The sequence below is a fragment of the Protopterus annectens genome, chromosome 10.part0 (assembly GCF_019279795.1).
Source record: "Protopterus annectens isolate FY-2018-M chromosome 10.part0, PAN1.0, whole genome shotgun sequence".
NCBI classification, from domain to species: Eukaryota; Metazoa; Chordata; order Ceratodontiformes; family Protopteridae; genus Protopterus; species Protopterus annectens.
The window spans coordinates 1,653,010,269-1,653,030,017 of NC_056744.1; the positions used below are offsets into that span (position 1 = coordinate 1,653,010,269).

A 19,749-nucleotide genomic window follows, 5' to 3' on the forward strand; every position below is an offset into this window, starting at 1 on the left:
GGTATGTTGGGCATTGTTCAGGATGCAGGTGTGAAGTTTTGACTGTGTGTGTGTGTGTGTGTGTGTGTGTGTGTGTGTGTGTGTGTGTGTGTGTGTGTGTGTGTGTGTGTCTGTATAAATGCCCCCATTATAATACATCTGGTGGTTAGAGGTACTCAGGCTCAAACCCTGTACCCTGGATATAGGGTAAAAAGAGCCTAATGTCCCTAGCCACCACCACCTGTGAATTTTTTTTTGTTCTGTTCCTTATAAACTCTGTGGTTTCAGGATGTTTGTGACAAATCACTGAATTTGTTGAATAATGACAGGCATTTGAATTTCAGACTTCATATTCTTCAGAAAATAAATGGTAACAAAAACCTTTTATTCTAGCAATTTTCTAAGTTTATAAGATTAATATTTGAAATTTGTACCTAATTTGGGGCTGTATTCCCCCATTGTTGGCTTTATTCAGGTTTTTTTGTGCTAAGAGGTTGAGAACTATAGTGAGAAGTGAGAACTGAATTCACTAAATGATAGCCATTTAAGTTTCAGTCTTCCTATCTTTTGGGAAACAAGCTGCTGATTTGGCATAGTGGTATGTTGCTCTGACTGTAGTGCACAGAGTCCTGTGTTCAAGACTTGCCAGTGAAATGCATGGTAGTAACACAACATTTTATTCTAGAACTTTCCAAAATTATACAAGCAATGTTTAAAATGTGTCCCTGGTTTTTGGCCTTTTGCCCCCCCCCCCAAAAAAAAGTGTAAGAAGCTGTGCAAGATGCCTATGCCTTACACTACTGTCATTCTATTTTTATATGTATATTGTGTGTGTGTGGAAGTAGACTTTTACAATGGAAATGTTCTGAATTGGGCAGTTTTGTCATTACCGTTTCATGCATTTCGTTTCATTGCCTACTGAAAAATTGTTCAAACAAATTTAAAATGTGCTCTGTCTAACAAGTGTGCTGTATTATACAAGGAATATAATTTACTAAAGTCAGGAAGGTGTATCAAAGAAAACATGTATGTTTCTTGTTTTGTGTGCAAGGGGCCAGTGATTTGAAAACAACCCAAAGGTAATCTTTATCCACCACTGGCCAGATGCATTTTCTTTGGATGTGATGTCAGTTTCAATGCTATTTTAATGAATGTGAGTTTCAAGGGTAGAGAAGTTTTAATGCCAAGTCTATTTTCATTGTGAGACAGTATTGCTTTGTTTAACAGATGTCTATTGGTGTTTGTCCATTGTGGTGTAAAGTGTAAAAATAAAATCCAAATAATCATTGTAGAAGTAAAGCAGTATGCACACATTAGTGTTTATGGTAAATGGGGTAAAATAGCCAGATAATGGGACATTGGAATGGCTGCAGGGGGACTCTGGTGCCATATTTTGGTTGTCTATTCTTTAGTTTGCAGAAATTTGGTACCCCACAATTCCACTGGAGTGGGCAGGGTTACATAGTTATGTATGCAAATTTTATGTTAAACAGCGTACAGATTTGTACAGATTTTTCATAGGCCTTGTCCAGATTTTTGATGTTTCAAGGTTGAGAGATATGGCCAGTGCAGCTTATGTTGTGGCTGAAAAGGGTCCTGGGACCAGTTCACATTCCTGGTTACCAAAGTATAAATAAATATGAAATAGAAAAAAAGGAAAGGGAACACGACAGAAATAATTGAGGAAATAGTAAAGCACATTTTAAGTCTGCATCATTCATGAAAGAGAAAAATCCTCCCACTGAAGGCATTGGGAAGTAGCAGACAGACTAAGTTTAGAGTCCTACTACTTGTAACTTGTAAATGTACAAAGGATTACTTACTGCAGTGAGAGTTTTCACACCTCAGCATGAGAGTGTAGGGGAGGGTTTACCAAGTTTCAGAAGACTCCTCTAAGTTTTTTTATCAGCTTTCTTTTGCTGCAAGTAGCTAACAGCTATTTATAGCATAGAACAAGCTCTGGCAGACAGATAAATGAGGCTCAGTCAGGTAAACAGAGAAGCAGCTCTTTTACAGAAGGTGTGTTTAGATGTCAGTGCTTCAAAGTCCTGCCATTATATTTTAATGGCATGAGAAAACAGCACCACTTACTTATGTCTGGCATGAGTCATATAAACAGGACTTAAAATGTATTCTGGGAAGAAGGAAGTAAAGCAAGAAAATAAGATCACTTCTCCAAGGCAGGCCCCATCATCCGCCATTTTGAGAGAAACACATTAAAATGGTAAAAGAAGCACTTGGAGTTATTTTGAGGCATTAAGATTGCTCAAAAACAAAGATACAATGAAAAAAAATATGTTTTTTGAGTTCTAGGGTGGAGTTTTCCTTTAATGTCACAGGAAGTGAAGGTCACTGTCAAAGGAAGTCATCTTTCTGAACCATTCTAGCCTGAGTTCTTCGGGGAACTGCAGTAAACATGGTTTATGTCCAGTGTAATCAATAGGTTACTGATATTAAAAGGTGAGCACCTATCTTTATCCAAAAAGTCCCAAGAATCTTTAAGCAAGCCAGGAAAACATCTATAATATGGTTACAGCTTGCGGTCCACACAGATTGCCAGTGGTTCTGTAAAAGAGTTCCCTGCTGAGATGATGGGATGTATGAATCTTTGGGATGCCAAGAATGGTTGGAGTCCTTTTTTTTCATTTTTTGACCATTAAATAATAGAGTTCCTGCTGGGTGATGTCACACTTGGTAAAAAAAAGTTCAGAAAGCGTTAAGGAGATGGTTTTATGGGCTTTAATTATCTCATATACAGAAATCAGCTCATAAAAATCATCATTCTTGCTGGCATAGTCCACTTAATCATTTAAAAAAATCCCACTACCCTTATCAGATTTCATTATCCAAGTATCTTTATTCGAGGAGAATTCCTTCAGTGCTTGAAACTCTAATGGGGTGACATTACAGGTCTCTGTGTCTAAGGAACCCACATTAGATATTTTGTATCTTTTGAGCACAACCTCTCAAACACAGCCAAGTTATGGTTTAAAGGAGATTCTACTGTGATATTCTGCTGAGACTAATTTCTGAGGAACAAGAATCAGTTCCATCTGGAAATATGACAGCAAGATTTAGATTTATAGGAAACAGTTTGAGTTCTACTATGGTAGCCACAAAGTTGTCTTGTGGGAATAAACATGAAACACCTATGGAAAAAAAGCTATTTATATTGGTTTTAAGGGAAAAAATCACTACAATTACATATTCTAAAATCAAAGTAAGTTGACAAGTTGTCCTGACATGTAATATAATGGGGAATTAGTTTTGTAATGGTTTCCTTCTACTCCTCTTGTTTGCATGACTGTAGCCCCCTGACCTTCTGCAATTGTTCACAAGATGGCTGGTATTTATACAAATTACTAGTCATCCTCACCTCCTTAGAGTTGGTTCCGCTAAAAAAGCAGCTGTAGGGGTCAGATCAGAAGTTGACACAGCCTCAGCTATACTGTTGTATGCTTGGGTGATGGAGGATGTTGACCCCATTGAAGTAAGGGCAGCATATACACTGCCTGCTTAATATTCACCCTCTATTCTTGGCCAGTTTCTTTTCTTTCTTTGAGCATATTGTCTTAATATGTTTTTGAAGTGTGTTAAGACTTCTTCATACAAGTCATGTTTACTGTCAAAAAGCAGGTCACTTTTATTGCAGTTAGCTAATTCTTTAAGTTCTTCAAGTAAACTGCTTAAAATAAAGTCATTATGTTTAACTAATAATTCTAAATATTCAAAGCTGACCTTTTGAAAAACTACAATTTGAGTCATTATGTAAGGGAGAGTCCTGTACAATCTGCTTGGTAGTTTATTAAATCATACCTTTCTGTACAAAGAATATGGGGTCTGAGGTTCACTCCCCTTTTACCTCAATAACTCCAGTACTTACCTAAAGTTGGGCACATCTGTGGATGCCTGGAGTCTGGGTCATCCCCCTCATCATTATCTAAAAAAAGGTGTGAGTGACTTCAACAGTACCAGTCACAGGGGCAGGGGCACTTGACAAAATTAATGCAATAGGTTCCCAGAATGTCAACACTGACACTGAGATTGGTGTCTCTGTTAACCCCACCAGCCTCAGGATGGACAACAGACAAGACATAAAGAAGGAAGATTTATCAACATTAGTACCACACCTGTCAATGTGGATCTCAATGAGGTCAGTAAGGGAAAAAAATATGGTGTTTATTAGGAATGATCTAAAACAGTGGAGTTTAAAGGTACAGGTGACATAAGAGGTCTAACCCTAGCTGTAAACATTGGTGGAACACAAAACCAGGCCAACATCTGCTGATCCTATTTCTCATAGAGGTTAATAATTAGGGTAATGGGGACCTGTCTCACAGGAGGCGGTCTTAATGCATTACAGCAAAGCAAGACTTCCACATGTCTGGCAGGCTGCAATGGCCCACAAAAAAGTAAAGTCCAGCAAAAACTGGCCAGCACTCGGACAGTGAGGTCACGATTGAAAAATAATTTATTATTAAAAAACAGCCCAATTCAAAATGCGCAGACCTGTTTCAGCATTACAGCCTTCATCAGTGTGAGTTGAAAAGAACAAATACAACACTTGTATAGTTACCTGTCTCCCATATCCCCAATGTGATTGGATAATCACAAATGCTCATTGAGACCTGGTGGGAACAACCCTCCAAGACTGATAATCCAATTATTTTCCTTTTCATGTAATATGACATGCCACCCAGCTTTATTTTGGCTATCCCCCATAATTTTGTCAATAACAGCAAAGTATACAGAGGGATATTTAGTGGTATGTTTGTATAGTGCATTGGTTATTCGTTTATCCCTGATGTCACTAAGATGTTCCGAGATTCGCATTCTAAGGGGCCGTGAAGTTTGTCCCACATAGAAGGCATAACAAGTGCACATAGTTACATAAACAGCCCAATCTATGCTACAGTTGCCAAATATGTGACTATCATAAACTTTGGGGGTATTCTTACTTGTAAGTTGCTTGCTCTTCAACACATTTTTACAAAAAGTACAATGACCACAAGCAGTACAATCTACCAAAGTGCCCCTATCAATCATGGTCTGGCGTGAATGCCTGCCAGAATTTCTTTAATTTGTAATGGTTAAAACACCCACCTAATGTTTTTTCTCTGCGAAATGAAAAAAGGCATATGGGCATCAAAAAAAAAAATCTCATAACTTGTCATCCAAAAACAAAACATTCCAATGTTTTAGTATCACATCCATAAAATAATGTGTATTGCAACCATAACTAGTAACAAACCTAATAACATTATCTGGCTTATCATCTGTTTGTTGATATTTTAGCAATGAAGACCTATCATAACTGGATATTGAATGACTAGTTTCAATAATATGTTCCTTTTTATAGCCCAGATCACAGAACCTCTTAACTAGGTCCTTTTGTTGTAAATGAAATGTTACCTCAGAAGAACAAATCCTATGAATACGAAGAAACTGGGATTTAGGGATGTTATGTATAATGTGCCTGGGATAAAAACTAGAAGCATGTAATAAAGTGTTACATTGTAGATGTTTATGACAGACACAGCTGTCCAACATACCATCATTATTTTGAGTAATTTCAACATCCAAAAAAAGAGATCTGCTCAACATCATAATGCACTGTGAACTGAATGTCCCACTTATTATTATTCAGATATTGGACAAATTCAATGAAATAAACATCAGATCTCCAGTCCATCCAGCAGTCAACCAAATATCTAGGCCAAATGTCAATCTCATTCAAAAATATATTGTGATTAACATCATACATTATCTGTTCTTCCAGGTAGCCCATGAATAAATCAGCATAAATGGGTGCAAAGGAAGCACCCATAGCTGTTAGCTTGAGTTGTAAATAGTATCCCCATTAAAATCAAATACATTCTTGGTCAGCACATGTTCAGTAAGACGCAAGTAAAAAGTACTGAACCCGAGGCTATACAATGGAATATGATTGAGACAGTATTCCAAGGCGTACAGACCTGCCCAATATGGTATATTAGTATATAAGGCTGTGACATCTAAAGTACACATAATCCAATCAGGTTCTAATTGCATATCAGAAATGATGTTCAAAAATTGTGTAGTGTCCTGAATCCTAGGTCTGAACTTCTGTAATAAAGGTTTAAGATATTTCATAAGGAGCACTGACAATGGTTCACTAAGAACCAGACCATGATTGATGGAGAGACTTTGGTAGGTTGTACTCCTTGTGGTCATTGTACTTTTCATAAAATGCATTGAAGAGCAAGCAATTTCCAAGTAAGAACCCTCCCAAAGTTTATGACATTCACATATTTGGTATTGGTACACATATTTTGTAGTACGGATTGGGTTGTTTATGTAGCTACATCCTCTTGTTCTGCCTTCTATGTGGGACAAACTTCACATCCCCTTAGAATTTGAATCTCTAAACATCTTAGTCACATTAGAAATAAACAAATGTCCAATACACTATACAAACATACCATTAAACATCCCACTGCACACTTTATGTTTGTTATTATTGACAAAATTGCAGAGGATAGGCAAAGTAAAGTTGGGTGGCATGCCATATTAAATAAAAAGGAAAATAATTGGATTATCAGACTTTGCGGGCTGTTCCCACCAGGTCTCAATGGGAATATGGGAGACAGGTAACTATATAAGTGTTTTATTTGTTTGCAACTCACACTGATGAAGGCTATAATGCCGAAACCAGTCGGTCTATTTTGAATTGGGCTGTTTTTTAATAATAAAATATTTTTCAATTGTGACCTCACTATCTGAGTGCTGGCCATTTTTTGTTGGTGCTTGATGTATAAAGGTCAGAAAAGACTCCCAATTTCCTCATTCATCGCCAAACCAACCAGAAATGTACCTGAATCAACATACGCAAAGATCAAGACTATGTATATAAAACAGCCACTGAAAGAGCTGGGAAGCTGCTATCAGAAGACACCAACATCTTCGACTAGCCTTTTTAGCAGGAGGTTCCACTGTCTGATAGGACACCTGAGAATCTGGGGAGGTCTATCTGCATCCGTTGGGGCTCCTCTTAGCCAAATGAGCTAAAATAAAAGAAGTCTTCTAAGACTTTGATGTCAGCTTCCTAGGGGCTAAAGACGGACCAGCACTTGAAATCAAGGGGAAATCCACCAACTCCAACAGTTCTTATCTACAACTCGACACTAATCTCTTTAGGTTTTTGTTGAAGGTTAACAATTTTAAAGCAGTTTTCTAGATGCATACCTCTCTAGGATGTGACTCACTTCTAAATAAAAAGAGAAAATGTTTGTCAAATGAATGTTTTTCCCCCAACAACATTAAAATCCTTACTCCGTGACTAAAGCTGATGAACAGCTGAAAAATAGCACACATCAAAAAATTAACAAAGTGGCCAAGAAAAGCAATGCAACAGCGACAAATAAATTCCTGTAGGAACAATAGTTAACTAAAATCATAAAGTATGCCAGTAACTACCAAAACAACTTCCCTTAATGGAAACACTGACTCAGCAACCAAACTTTAAGAAATGTGGAAGAAAAAAAATTAAAAAAATGTCCTTTCTCTCTCTCCCTCTCTTTCTTTAATGGTAGGGATGGAAAGTGCCTTGAGGCAAGAGAAAAACAGGGAACTTTTCAAAGATCAGAAAACAAAAGCTGACATTCAGCTATTAGCATTAATAAAAAGAAAACAAATTCTACTATTTATGACTTGAACTTAAAAAAAAAACCTCATGCATCACCTGGAGTCCTTAAAGAGAGCAATTCAGGTGTGACAATGTAAATGTGGAGAGTACAGCTGGTGGGGTGCATTACAAGAGAGGAAAGGTACTCAATAGGCCGAGAACATTTGTACAGCCAAACCATCATAATGCATGCTGCCTTAGTCCTGCCAGTTATACAGAATGACCCTATTCCTATCGGAGTGCGAAGTTTTAATGCTCAAGAGAGTTGTTCCATAATTTACAGCTCAGAAAGTGTTTACTAATGTGTCAGTGGCAGTACTCCATAATTTTTCAACATAAAAGTAATGATGCGGTACTCAGTCATTCACATTTTTCTTTTCTTGGGTGACAAATGTAATCCAGCTAACCATACAAGACGGAGACATTGTTGAAGTTATCTATCATGACTTCAAACCCTTCTCACACTCAGGTCTTTATAGTAATATCCTGCTCTACTGTATCAATACAATGCTCTTGGTTGTAAAAATGAACGTTTTTCTTAATGATTAAGCTCGTACAAAATGTACATATTTCTTCATAACCAAAAGTTAGCAGTTATATTAGCAAGCTGTTATGTAACATGACCTGTTTGATCATGTGACTACTGAACAAGCTACATAAGGAATAAATGCATTAAAACCAAAGAATACTAAATAACTAAACAGCATATTCATATATAAAATCATTACATTGTTCAATTAGGATGAAAATATGAAAATGTATATTTAAAACTGTTCAAAAATCACAATGTTTTTAGTTATCATGTGCTTGTCTGCCATCCTCTATAGACATTTTCACATCTAAAAATGGCTCAAGACCTGAGTAGTTACTTAACTATATAGAAACAAACAAAAAAGAATTACTGGGGTAAGTGTAATATGACAAAAAGTTAGGGAAGGATGGTGCCATAGTATAGCAATAGGTGACACCTTTAGTAAGATATAGACGTATTTGCAAGTGCAAATTTTACAAACCCCCCTCCCCCCAAGTATTATGTCTAGCTAAGAACAGCTGAAGATAGTGCAGACATATGCACAACAATATAGATTAATGCATTAATCAATAAAAGCTTTAAATACAAAGCACTTCTCAGATTTGAATTTCAATCCAAGATTCTCCTCTTTTATACAGTGTCATACTGAAATAATGAAAATTTATTTAGATGAAGACAAACTCCTTTGTCATCCATGAAATAAGTCACAGATGTTTGACAGGTCACAATAAACAGTACTTTAAAAACACAAAGTATTTGACTATGGTTGTAAGCAGAGAGATTGATGGATCACAATATCTACTCCTTAGAACATAAAGAGGAAAAGGGATATGGGTAACTTCGGGGGGAGAACAGACTATTTTAGGTGTGTCCTCTTCTTGGAAAAAAAAGAGGTAGCATGCAGTTCAGCAAGAGATGAAAAAATGAAATAAAGCAGGACTTAATTTATAAAGTGCTGAATACCCATTACCCAACATCAATAAAGCAGAAAACCAGAGCTTTATGGGTACGACGCAGCATACTCTTTTCCTCTTCAGGTATTACTAACATTGGATAAGACGGCGATTCAGGTCGTAGCCTGCTATAGGCCCCCAAACATGTCCCAAAACTCTTAGTCTACGTTCCTAAGCACACTGGAAACTATTAGGGTCCAACCCAACGTCAACTGGGAAAACTACTCATGCACCAATTTACTGGCCCAACGCTTCCTGGAATTCATCAATTCCAATGTCTTGAACCAGCTCATTCTTACCCCACTAGAGGAAGCAACATCCTTGACCTGGTTATTACTAATACGGGCAACCATTGCTCTACACCAACAGTCAATTCCTCCCTGATTAGATCTGACCACAAACTATTCACCATGGAAATCCACATCTCACCCACACCCCACACAAAGGTAACCACCATGAAAAACTTCTCCAAAGCTGATTTTGGGCTCCTAAAATCAGAAGTGGCTAACTTCACTGCACCCATGTCAATGGAAAATAGATGCATGACTGCCAAATCATACACCAATGCACTGTACGAACACGTATAAAAATGCATGGAACTAGCCATACCCAACAGAGCCAAGACGCTCTCCTCCAAAAAAGGAAGCCAATCTGGTGGTCCCCTGCCATTAATATTTTATTTTATTTTATTTATTTATTTACATTTGTTAACCGGGAGTGTCCGACTGGACGTAGGTCCATTTTCAGCGGAGGCCTGGGGAGAAAAGCTCCACAGTTAAAATAAACAGACAGCAGTTACATTGGATTACATAGTGATTAACAATTTAACATAGCAATTACTTACAACATATTCACAGATGAAGAACATAGTACATCAATAGACAACTAGAATCTTTATCTGTGAAGTATATAACAGACATTAACAAATGTTACAATAAGAAGTTCCTGCTGTATAAGTACTAGGCTTATGAGCATCTGAGCTTGCTATAATCAAGGTAGTTAGTGGAGTGGAAAGAAAGGTAGTGGTTGGATGGGGTGGGTGATATTAGAGTGGGAGTTGCATGGGCATAGCCAGCATGTTTTTAGGTGTGCTTTTAGTAAAGTTTTGAAGTGGGTGCATGATGGTATGGAGGTAATTGTGGGTGGGAGGGAGTTCCATAATTTGGCTATGGTGCTAGAGAATATTGCTTCACCAGCAGAGTTATTGGCTTTAGTGATCTGCAAGTGACTTTTGTTGCTGGATCTTAGTGGTCTGGTGGTGGGATAGGGTTGGAGTAGATTCTGGAGGGATGGGACATTTAGTGGATGGTTTACTAATTTGTGGGAGAGTGAGAGTTGATACCACTGAAGGAGGTGAGGGAGTTCAAGCCAGCCTAGTTCAGCAAGTGAGAGACAGTGGTGACTATGGTAGGATGCCCCTGTGGCGAATTTGGCGATTGTGTTGTAGCAGGTCTCTAGCTTGTTTAGATCGCATTGCCTTAGGTTGGTATATACTGGAGAGGCATAAAGTAGGGTGGAGATAAGGTGGGAATTTGCTATTGAAATATTTGCTGCTTTGGTGAGAAGTTGCTTATTTCTGTATAACGCTCCTAGTTTTTTGTGGACTTTTTTTATGGTCATGGATATGTGAATGTCAAATTTTTGTTTATTGTCTATTTCCACTCCTAGCAATTTGGTGTGTTCAGTTGGGTATATAGTGGTGTTGTCTTTTGCTGTGATGTTAAAGTGAGAGTTGTTCTGAGTATTTTTGGTGGGTTGGAAGATGAGTAGTTTAGTTTTGTTTGGGTTGAGTATTAAATGGGCATCGGATAACCAAGTTTCAACAGAGGAAAAGGCTTCCTGTGTGACTTTTTGCAGTTTGGGTAGGGACTGGGCTGAGCAGATAATGGTTGAGTCACCTGCGTATTGTATGAGTGTGCCATGTTTGGTGGCAGAGGCTAGATTATTGGTGAAAACAGAGAAGAGTAGGGGTCCAAGGATGGATCCTTGGGGAACCTCTATGGAGACAGGTAGTTGAAGAAATATGTCATTCTGCCATACAACGGATTGTTGGCGGTCAGACAGGTAACTCTGAAACCAGTTGGTGACTGACTGAGAGAAGGATAGGTTATTGAGGACAGAGATAAGTTGTTTGTGTGGGACCATGTCAAATGCTTTAGATAGGTCTAGGAAAGTAGCAGAGGAGAGATGGCCATTGTTTTTATGCTGAAGGATAGTGTTAGTAAAGGAGAGTAAGGCAGTGGTGGTGCTATGGTTTGGTCAGAAACCATGCTGAGTATTGGAAAGGAGGTTGTTAGTAAGGTGGTTGTCCGAGACCTGAGAGTGTATGCATCTCTCTAGTATTTTGGAGAGTGGAGAGAGAATAGCTATGAGGTGGTAATTGGTTAGTTCTGTGGAGGGTCCACCTTTGTGAAGGGGAATTATATGTGATACTTTCCAAAGTGTGGGAACGTAACTTTCTGACAGAAATAGGTTAATCAAGATGGATACTGGATAGGCCAGAGCATCAGCTGCGATTTGTAGGTATTCACTTGGGAGGTTGTCTGCTGCTAATTTTTTGGGCTTAAGTTTAGTTAAGAGTTTTTTTTATGTTGAAGGTAGGTACAGGAGAAAAAGAGAAGGCAGTGGGGGGGTTACTATTTGAAGGTGTGGGTTGGAGGGGAGGGGGTTGTGTTGTTTAGCTAGTGATAGTATGGTTTGTGTGAAGTGTGTGTTGAATGAGGTAGCAATATTTTCTGAGGAGTGAGGGATGTTAGGAGGAGGGGTACTGAATTTACCTGGGTGGAGGATGGAGTTTATGGAGGACCAGAATTGTTTGGGGCTGTGTTGGGAGGAGTCTAGGGCAGACTGGTAGTACTGGAATTTGTCCTGTTTTATTAGCTTTGTGACTCTATTGCATAGTTCTAGGAATTTCTGTCTAGTTGAGGGGGTTTTGGTTTTGCGCCAGTGCTCCCAGGCTTTATCCCTGTTTTTCATTTCTGACTTAGTGGTTTTCTGTAGCCATGGGGAGGGTTGTGCTTTGGTTCTGGAAAGTCTTATGGGGGCATGGTAATTAAGGATGCTCAGGAAGGTAGTATTAAAAAATTCAACTGCGTCATCAAGACTGAGGTACTTTAGAGGATGCCAGTTACATTCTTTGAAGGATGAGGTGAATGTGAGTGGGTTAAAGTTTATTTTCTTACGTATTTGACGGTAGATGACAGGTTTAGCTTGGTATAGATATTTTTTGAGTAGGAATGTTGGGGAGTGATCACTGAGGCTATCTGATAAGCAACCTGTTATATATAACCGGGGGCTCTTACTGACTAGTATCCAATCCAGGGTAGTGTGCTTGCTGGAGTTTTTATTTATCCTGGTTGGCGACTGGACTAGTTGGGTGAAGCCATGAAGGTTTACATGATGGGTTGGATGGTTGCCAGAACAGGACTGCCAGTCAATATTGAAATCACCTAAAATGATAGTTTCTTGGGGGAGATGGTGGGTAGACCAGCTGAGGAGGTTTTCTAGTGGAGGGATGTTTTGGCCAGATGGGAAATAGCATCCAATTATGTTGATGGTTTTGTTTTGGTTTATTTTGAGGTTGGTATATATTATTTCTTCATTGCCTATTTGTGGAGCTGATGATTTTAAGATCTGGATGTTTAGATGCTGTTTAAATATTATAGCTACACCACCTCCTTTCTTGTTTAGCCGGTCTACTCTTAGTATGCCGTAACCTGTAGGGAGTATTTGCTCACTGGTAATGTGAGGTTTTAGCCAGGTTTCTGTCAGGATGACTATATCTGGGGAGTACAAGTCTATGGTGGCATGAAGTTCATGGACTTTGTTGGATAAACTTCTAATATTTAGGCTTAGTAGAAGGAAGTCACTTGGCTTTCTATTGGCTGTAATATGGGAGAAGTTGTGGTTTCTAGTCTGATTATGAAGATTGGGGTTGGAGATGGTAGGGCCAGGGTTGGGGTGGATGTCTCCACGTAGGGCTAGTTTTGATATGCATGAGGTTATTAGTTTTCTCAGCTTTTGAATGTGTTTGTTTGTTTATAACGGAAACTTTATGATTGTGCTCTGCGGGTAATAGGTATGGTGGGAGGGTTACTATGTTAAGTTGTAGAGATGCTTTATGTTTGAGTAATATAGTTGGTAGAATATGTGGGGGATGCACAGGGATGGTTCTTGAGTTGGTGGGAGGGGAGCTGAGTGAGGGTGAGACATGAGTGGTAGTGTGAGTAGTAGTACAGTGGTAGTGGTTGAGTGGGGGAATGATGGAGCTTTGGTAGGATGTAAGATATGCAAGGAGAGTGCATAAACAATAAACTCTACAACAGAAGGAAGAAACTGTTGTAGAAAAAGGTGAAGTCCCAAGACTGGAAAACTCCCTTATTAGCCTCAACAAAAAGTTGAGATCCCTCATTCAAACCTCTAAAGCCAGCTATGAAGACAGAATTGCGGCAGACAATAAATACAACCACAAAGCCTTCTATAGCTATATCAAGAATGTTCACAGCAATATCCAGGTTTGCTCTGAATTACTGCACAATGGTACCTCCTATACTGAGCCAACAGATATTGCCAACATACTGGCTGACAGATTCAGTGCCAACTTTACTCCTCTCTCCCCTCTCCTAAAAGACCAATCACAATGCCAGAAAAATGCCAAGCACCCAGCATTACTGCAGCACATGTTAAAGCTGCATTGTCCAAGGCCAAAAATACAGCTTCCATGGGACCTGACAATATCCCTGGATGTGTTCTATATGAACTATAAAGTGAACTGGCACCACATCTGTGTGCCCTGTTCAATCACAGTCTCACCTCAGGCTTTGTCACTACAAAATGGCGCACTGCTACAGTCATCCCTCTCCATAAAGGGGGAGTGATTACAGAGCCTGGGAATTATCGCCCCATTAGCCTGACAAGTCTGATATGTAAGGCTATGGAGCGCATCACCATGGACCTAATTAACAAGGATATAGGGGAATCTCCAAACTCTAGATCGCATGCAATTTGGTTTTGTGAAATGTAGCTCATGCCTGCTCAACCTGGGTGACTTTTTGAGTCAGTCACCAGAGCTGTGGATGAGGGCAAGGCAGTTCACACAGCCTACCTCGATCTGGACAAGGCCTTTGATACCATTCCCCACTCAAGAATTATTGATAAACTCACCAAACTAAGCATCAACCCCTATATCACTAGGTGGGTTGCAAATTGGCTCACAGATAGAACCCACAGTGTGAAAGTAGCGGACTCCAAGTCAGACTGCCGACCAGTCACGAGTGGAGTCCCACAGGGATCAGTCCTGGGTCCTCTCCTGTTTGGCATCTAATTCTCAGAAGTCCAGGCCAACACGAAGGCCTTTGGCTGACCAAGTTCACAGACGACTGCAAGCTGGGAGCCATTATTAACTCCCCAAGTGATGCAGACATCCTACAGAAAGGCCTCACTGAAACCAATAACTAGTGTCGAAACCATGGCCTTAAGCTTAATGCCAAAAAATGCATCATCATCCCCTTTGGGAAAAAAATCACTTCCCACTAATTACCACATAGATGGGAGCCCACTGAACACTGAAGGCATTATAAGAGATCTGGCGACACAGGTTGACAGCAACCTATCCTTCGAACACCACATTGCCACTGTGGTCAGAAAGTCCTTCTATGTGGCACATCTCATTACGGAGGGTTTTGCATCCAGGAAGAAAGAGGCCATTGTCTCCCTCTACTCTTCCCTCATTAGGCTAATCATTGAGTATAATGCCCCATTTGGCATGTCCCTCACTAGACACATGCAACAGCTGGAAAGGCCACATAAGTACCTCATGAAGAGGATCCTAGGTCTTAAACTCATATCCTACATGGGCAGACTCAAAAACATCCAGCTATTCTCTGTCTCATATCGTCTACTAAGAGGTGATCTCTGCTTGACTTACAAAGCCATGGCTGACCCAGCTTTGTTAAAAATGCTACAGCTAAAGAAATCCAAATCCCTCTGCACTACACACTCCAGAGAACTCAACCTCATTACCACAATCAACAGAACATGCTGGAGTGACAGGTTCATAACTCAGAGAATGCCTATGCTCTGGAATAGTCTTCCCATAGATGTCAAGCAGAGCACCTCACTGGCCCTCTTCAAGAGAAATTTTGATGAGTGAATGGGAAATTGAAAGGTCGCCCCAGGGATCACTCCAGTGGCTCAACTTGATAGAGGCATTGGGAACTAACGTCGGGTGGCACAATGCCAGGGAACTTCTATGGGTTAGGCTTGTAAAGGCTCCAGGGCCATTAGCCTAGTACACACCTATGAACCTATAAGAAAAGGTCAAGCACAGTTCTAAGGTGATGCAGACTGGAAGAAATGCTAGTTGTGTCAGGACTAGCTAAAAAGAGAAAGGGCAGGGATTCCTTGTGGCAAGAAGGCATACAGTGTGCATTTATGAACCATCCTGATACTAGTAACTTTCAGAAAAAATACATCTTAGTATGCTAAACTACACTTACCTATTGAAACCAAGGCTTCATAATTTTGTACCATCACTTCTCTGTGAAGCTCCTTATCTTGTTTTCTTAACATCTTCCATTCCTCTTCAGTAAAAGTAATAGCAACATCCTCAAAGGTTTCTGGTACCTGAAAATGATACACGGTGTTCTTCATCATTTGTTTTATTAAAATGTAAAATCAAATATAGAGTTTTCAGCAGAAAAAAAATTACTGTTAATTTATTTAGCATGTTAGCAGAGTGAACTTTAAGGATCCCTTTTTAGAAACACACTTTTTACAGACCACAGTAAAGTGATATACACGTTTATAGGAATACAAGATAGCAGACAATATAACTGGCAGGAATCTTTGTCTAATTACAGATAACAGAACTGAGAATTATGTAGTAATGTTAAATGTTTAATGGTACAATCATTTCCCAGTATTTATGGCATCATAATGCTTTCCAGTAGAGAGAGGTGCAGTTTGGGGAAACATGAAGCTGAAGCACAAAGTCAACATATTTTATAATTATTTTGCCTTACTTTAAAGAGGGTGGCTTTGCATTTCTGCAGTTGCTTCTTATCAACAGCATTATTCCCAGCCAATTTTACATTTGTGATTTCTGATGGGAATTTATCCCATGTCCTTTCCCTAGCAGCAAATGCCATGTTTAGGCTGTAATTAAGCCAAGGAAACAGCTTGTTGTAGATGATAACAATTTACAAAACACTGAAAAACAGTGTCACAGCCAGGCTGGGATGTAGCTGATGTCCAGTTTGTAGATGTTAGTTCAGCAAGCATATCACACTGTTTGCTACATTTCAATTCACAGAAGGTGTATGCAGCATTTTGTTTGTTAATGAGATGGCCATCAGGCAGGAGACATGAAATACCCATGATTTTCCAATAAGAGCTCACATTATGTCAAGGGATTGATAGAGAAATCCATATAAAATAAAGGTGGTTGTCAAGAAGAAAACAAAGTCTGGTACAGTCTGTAATAATTTTTAAAATGGAGAATTTAATTCCGGAGTTCAAAATGGGTGAGAAAAGAAAATCCTAAGGTAAGATGAAATCTCCCAAGGCAACAAAAGTGTCTGTAAATTGGAAGACTGTGTAGGAGATTAAACATATTCCTTTGCTGTTGGTAGTGGAGGAATGCACACACAAACTAAACCTTTCATCTTGAAAGATGCTAATACTTAGAGATACTGTGATCAGAACAGATGTGATGTGATGCGCCACAAGTGTCACAAGCATCAGCTCTTAGATCTGGGCTCTGACTTTGAAATTAGGAACAAACCTGCTTAGTTTCAATGAAAACTCTGTTAAGTCTGTGGTATCTGGTTTATCTAAAGACCATTTTCTAAGAATTTATTCTAAAAGATTTAATTTAAGGGTCTATATAAATCAACGAATGCTTAAAAAAGTGAACACTGATTTATTGACCCTCTTAAAGCAAAGGCTTAAAATCCCGAACACTCAGAACAGTGATTTTTTTCCCCAGGGGAAAAAAGCCCTGAGCCATTTTTGGGACTTTGCCGTTTCCTCCCCTGTGGTGCGATCTCTGAGTTGTTATATTTAAGTAGGGGGTGGTGTGGGGGGCAAAGCCCCCACTTTATTGTTTTGAAGGGGTTTTTTTTGTGGAACAGCGATTAAAGAGGGTCGATAAATCAGCGTTCGCTTTTTTAAGCATTCGCTGATTTAATATAGACCCGTAATTTACAGTTTATGATGCCCTTTTAGTTTGTAAGTGCATTACACGGAGAAACAGGGTGGAGTTGAATGTCCCAGACTAGGCATAGGACTGAGAGCATACATGGACAATGTTTATCATTTTTGTATTACCATGGTAAAACAGCTAAGCCCTAGGATGCCACATAAAGAATTATCTGTTATTATGGTAAGATGCTTACACAGCTGCAATGTGTTTTTCATAAGGGACACAGCTGCACCCATAACAGTTGGTAGAATTTAGAAAGTTGCCCATAAAGAAGGGCATTGGCTGGGATACAAAGGAAGGTTGGATAAGCCTCTGCAAAATGGTATGGCAACTCCAAACCTGGTGTTGGGCACTATATCCCACTTGAAATGCCTACAGAATGTGTGCATGGAGGACTTTACTTCTGTTCCAGGAATCCTTGTAGGAAAAGCTGTAGATGTTTCACTGCACTAATTCACCACAACTGTTTCACAAAATGCAATTCAATGAGCTAGTAATTTTGAGTCTGCTTGTTTTTACAGTGGTAAGCCTTCTTTCCTTGGTGCAAATGAGAGAAACATACGGTCCTTCTAAACTCCTGTGAACATCCAAAGAGTGCAGGATCCTTCCCCCTTTATTGTGAGGGGCAGGGAAAGGCAAGAAATTTAATATCCTGATTTAAGGACACTTCTGTCAGAGGTTTTAGCATAAACAGTGGTCAGTACACAAAGTAACATGGTATTTGTGGAAGTATAAGACAGGTTCTTTGTACACTCTGAAATCTTCCTTGCTGAAGTATTGGTAATGAGGAGGTATTGTTTGGGTGATGAACTTTAGTGGTACAGTAGCTTTTGGCTTAAGAGAGGGTTAATTTCTCTAGCGCAATCTTCTAGTCCCAAATTAGAAACAACTCCTTTCTAGGGGCTGAAGGAGGAGGAGGAAGAGGATGCTCTTCAGCACCTGTTGGACTGGGCCTGCAAGCTAAAGTAGGTCCAAAGGGTCAATCGGAATGGATAATAAATGTACCTTCAATGAAACATAAGGCAGTCCACATGTAAACAATGTCAACAAGTTCTGTAGAACTAAGGGTGTCTGCCAGTTTTGGAAATTGTTTCCTGTTTTGGTACTAAAGGGAAAACATTATACATTTAGTTATGTAGGATTTTGTGGTGCATGGCCTCCTAGTTCCCCTCATGATTATAAACACATCCTCTGAATAAGGAGGCCAATGGGAAGTAAAGTCATACGAGCCATGCAGTGAGCCTGACAGCGGGTAGGTTTACATTTACCAAAGAGGGTAGGTTTAGGTGAATCAAGGACTCCAAGAGTGGGTAGGTTTAGGTGCATCATGGACCCCTTCGCCTGCATCAGGAGGTTCCCAATCTGAGACAGCAGGAATGGATGTTCCATTGCCATTTCAAAGGAAGGGAGATCCACTGCTGCCTCCCACCCCTTCCCCTTATTTTTCTGAACTACACTGGGGGACAAGGCTATGAAAGGGAATTTATAGAGAAACAGACGTGCTTGTTCAGAGAGATGGCATTCAATGTCCATGCCTATCTGTGTGGTGTTCTGGAACAGAACTTCGACTGTTGGTTGGTCAGAGAAGCATCTAACTCTGGTACATCTCATTTGTTTGTGAGGTCCACCTCTGTTACAATCCCACTCATGGAGTTCGGCTATGATCCCATTTCACTTTTTGGTCAGCAAATCTTCCTAACTAGGGATATGAAAAGCCCACAAGACAATCTATGCTTTCAGGACTTCCTCCCAAGCTTATGCTTCTTGCCTGTAAATGGTTAGTAGTATATATTCCATGTTTTTAAGTACCACATCTCTGCCTTCTGAGCAGAGTCTGCATGTCCTCCATGTGTTTGTGAGTTTCCTTCAGGTGCTCTAGTTTCCTCCCACATTCCAAAGACATGCAGTAAATGGACTGCACACACTAAATTGGCCATAGTTGTGAGTGTGCGTGCGAGTGTGTGGTGGGGAAGAAATATTGTAGCAGTGTAAACCTTGGCTCAAGATGGCTGTCACAGTTGAAGTGACACCCCCTCCCCATGCACAAAAATGGGAAAAAGGCGGTGTGGCTGGATGGATGGATCAATGTATTGTTTTCTTTTATCACACTCAGTACTCATGGCTTCCAAAGAAGCTTGAAATCTTTGAGTGCCAGGATGACTGCCATATATCTTTTAAGATTTATGTGCCTTTTCCTCTCTTTGGGGCAAAAATCCTTCCTAACTAGGGTTTTTATGAAAGGGGCCCACAAGAAAATCTATTTTGGATTTCCCCAAAGCCCCCCCCTTTTTGGGTTTGGAATTGAAATTTAATTTTCCCTCCTCTTTAGGCAACATAATTGTGTTTTGTAATTTCCCTTTCGGGGCCCAGTTTTTCTTAAAAATGAGTAAACCCAAAAAATTTGGGAAATTGTAATTAA

At 39.6% G+C, this 19,749-nt stretch overlaps 1 protein-coding gene across 1 annotated transcript in view; it reads right to left on the reverse strand.

Annotated features, from left to right (window-relative positions):
• LOC122814370 (zinc finger protein 135-like) overlaps positions 1-19,749 on the reverse strand; it is a 187,565-nt gene that overhangs the window by 128,245 nt on the left and 39,571 nt on the right. The window contains exon 4 of the mRNA XM_044086955.1: positions 15,625-15,751. Coding sequence (XP_043942890.1) covers positions 15,625-15,751 — 127 coding nt within the window. The remainder of the gene's footprint in view (positions 1-15,624; positions 15,752-19,749) is intronic.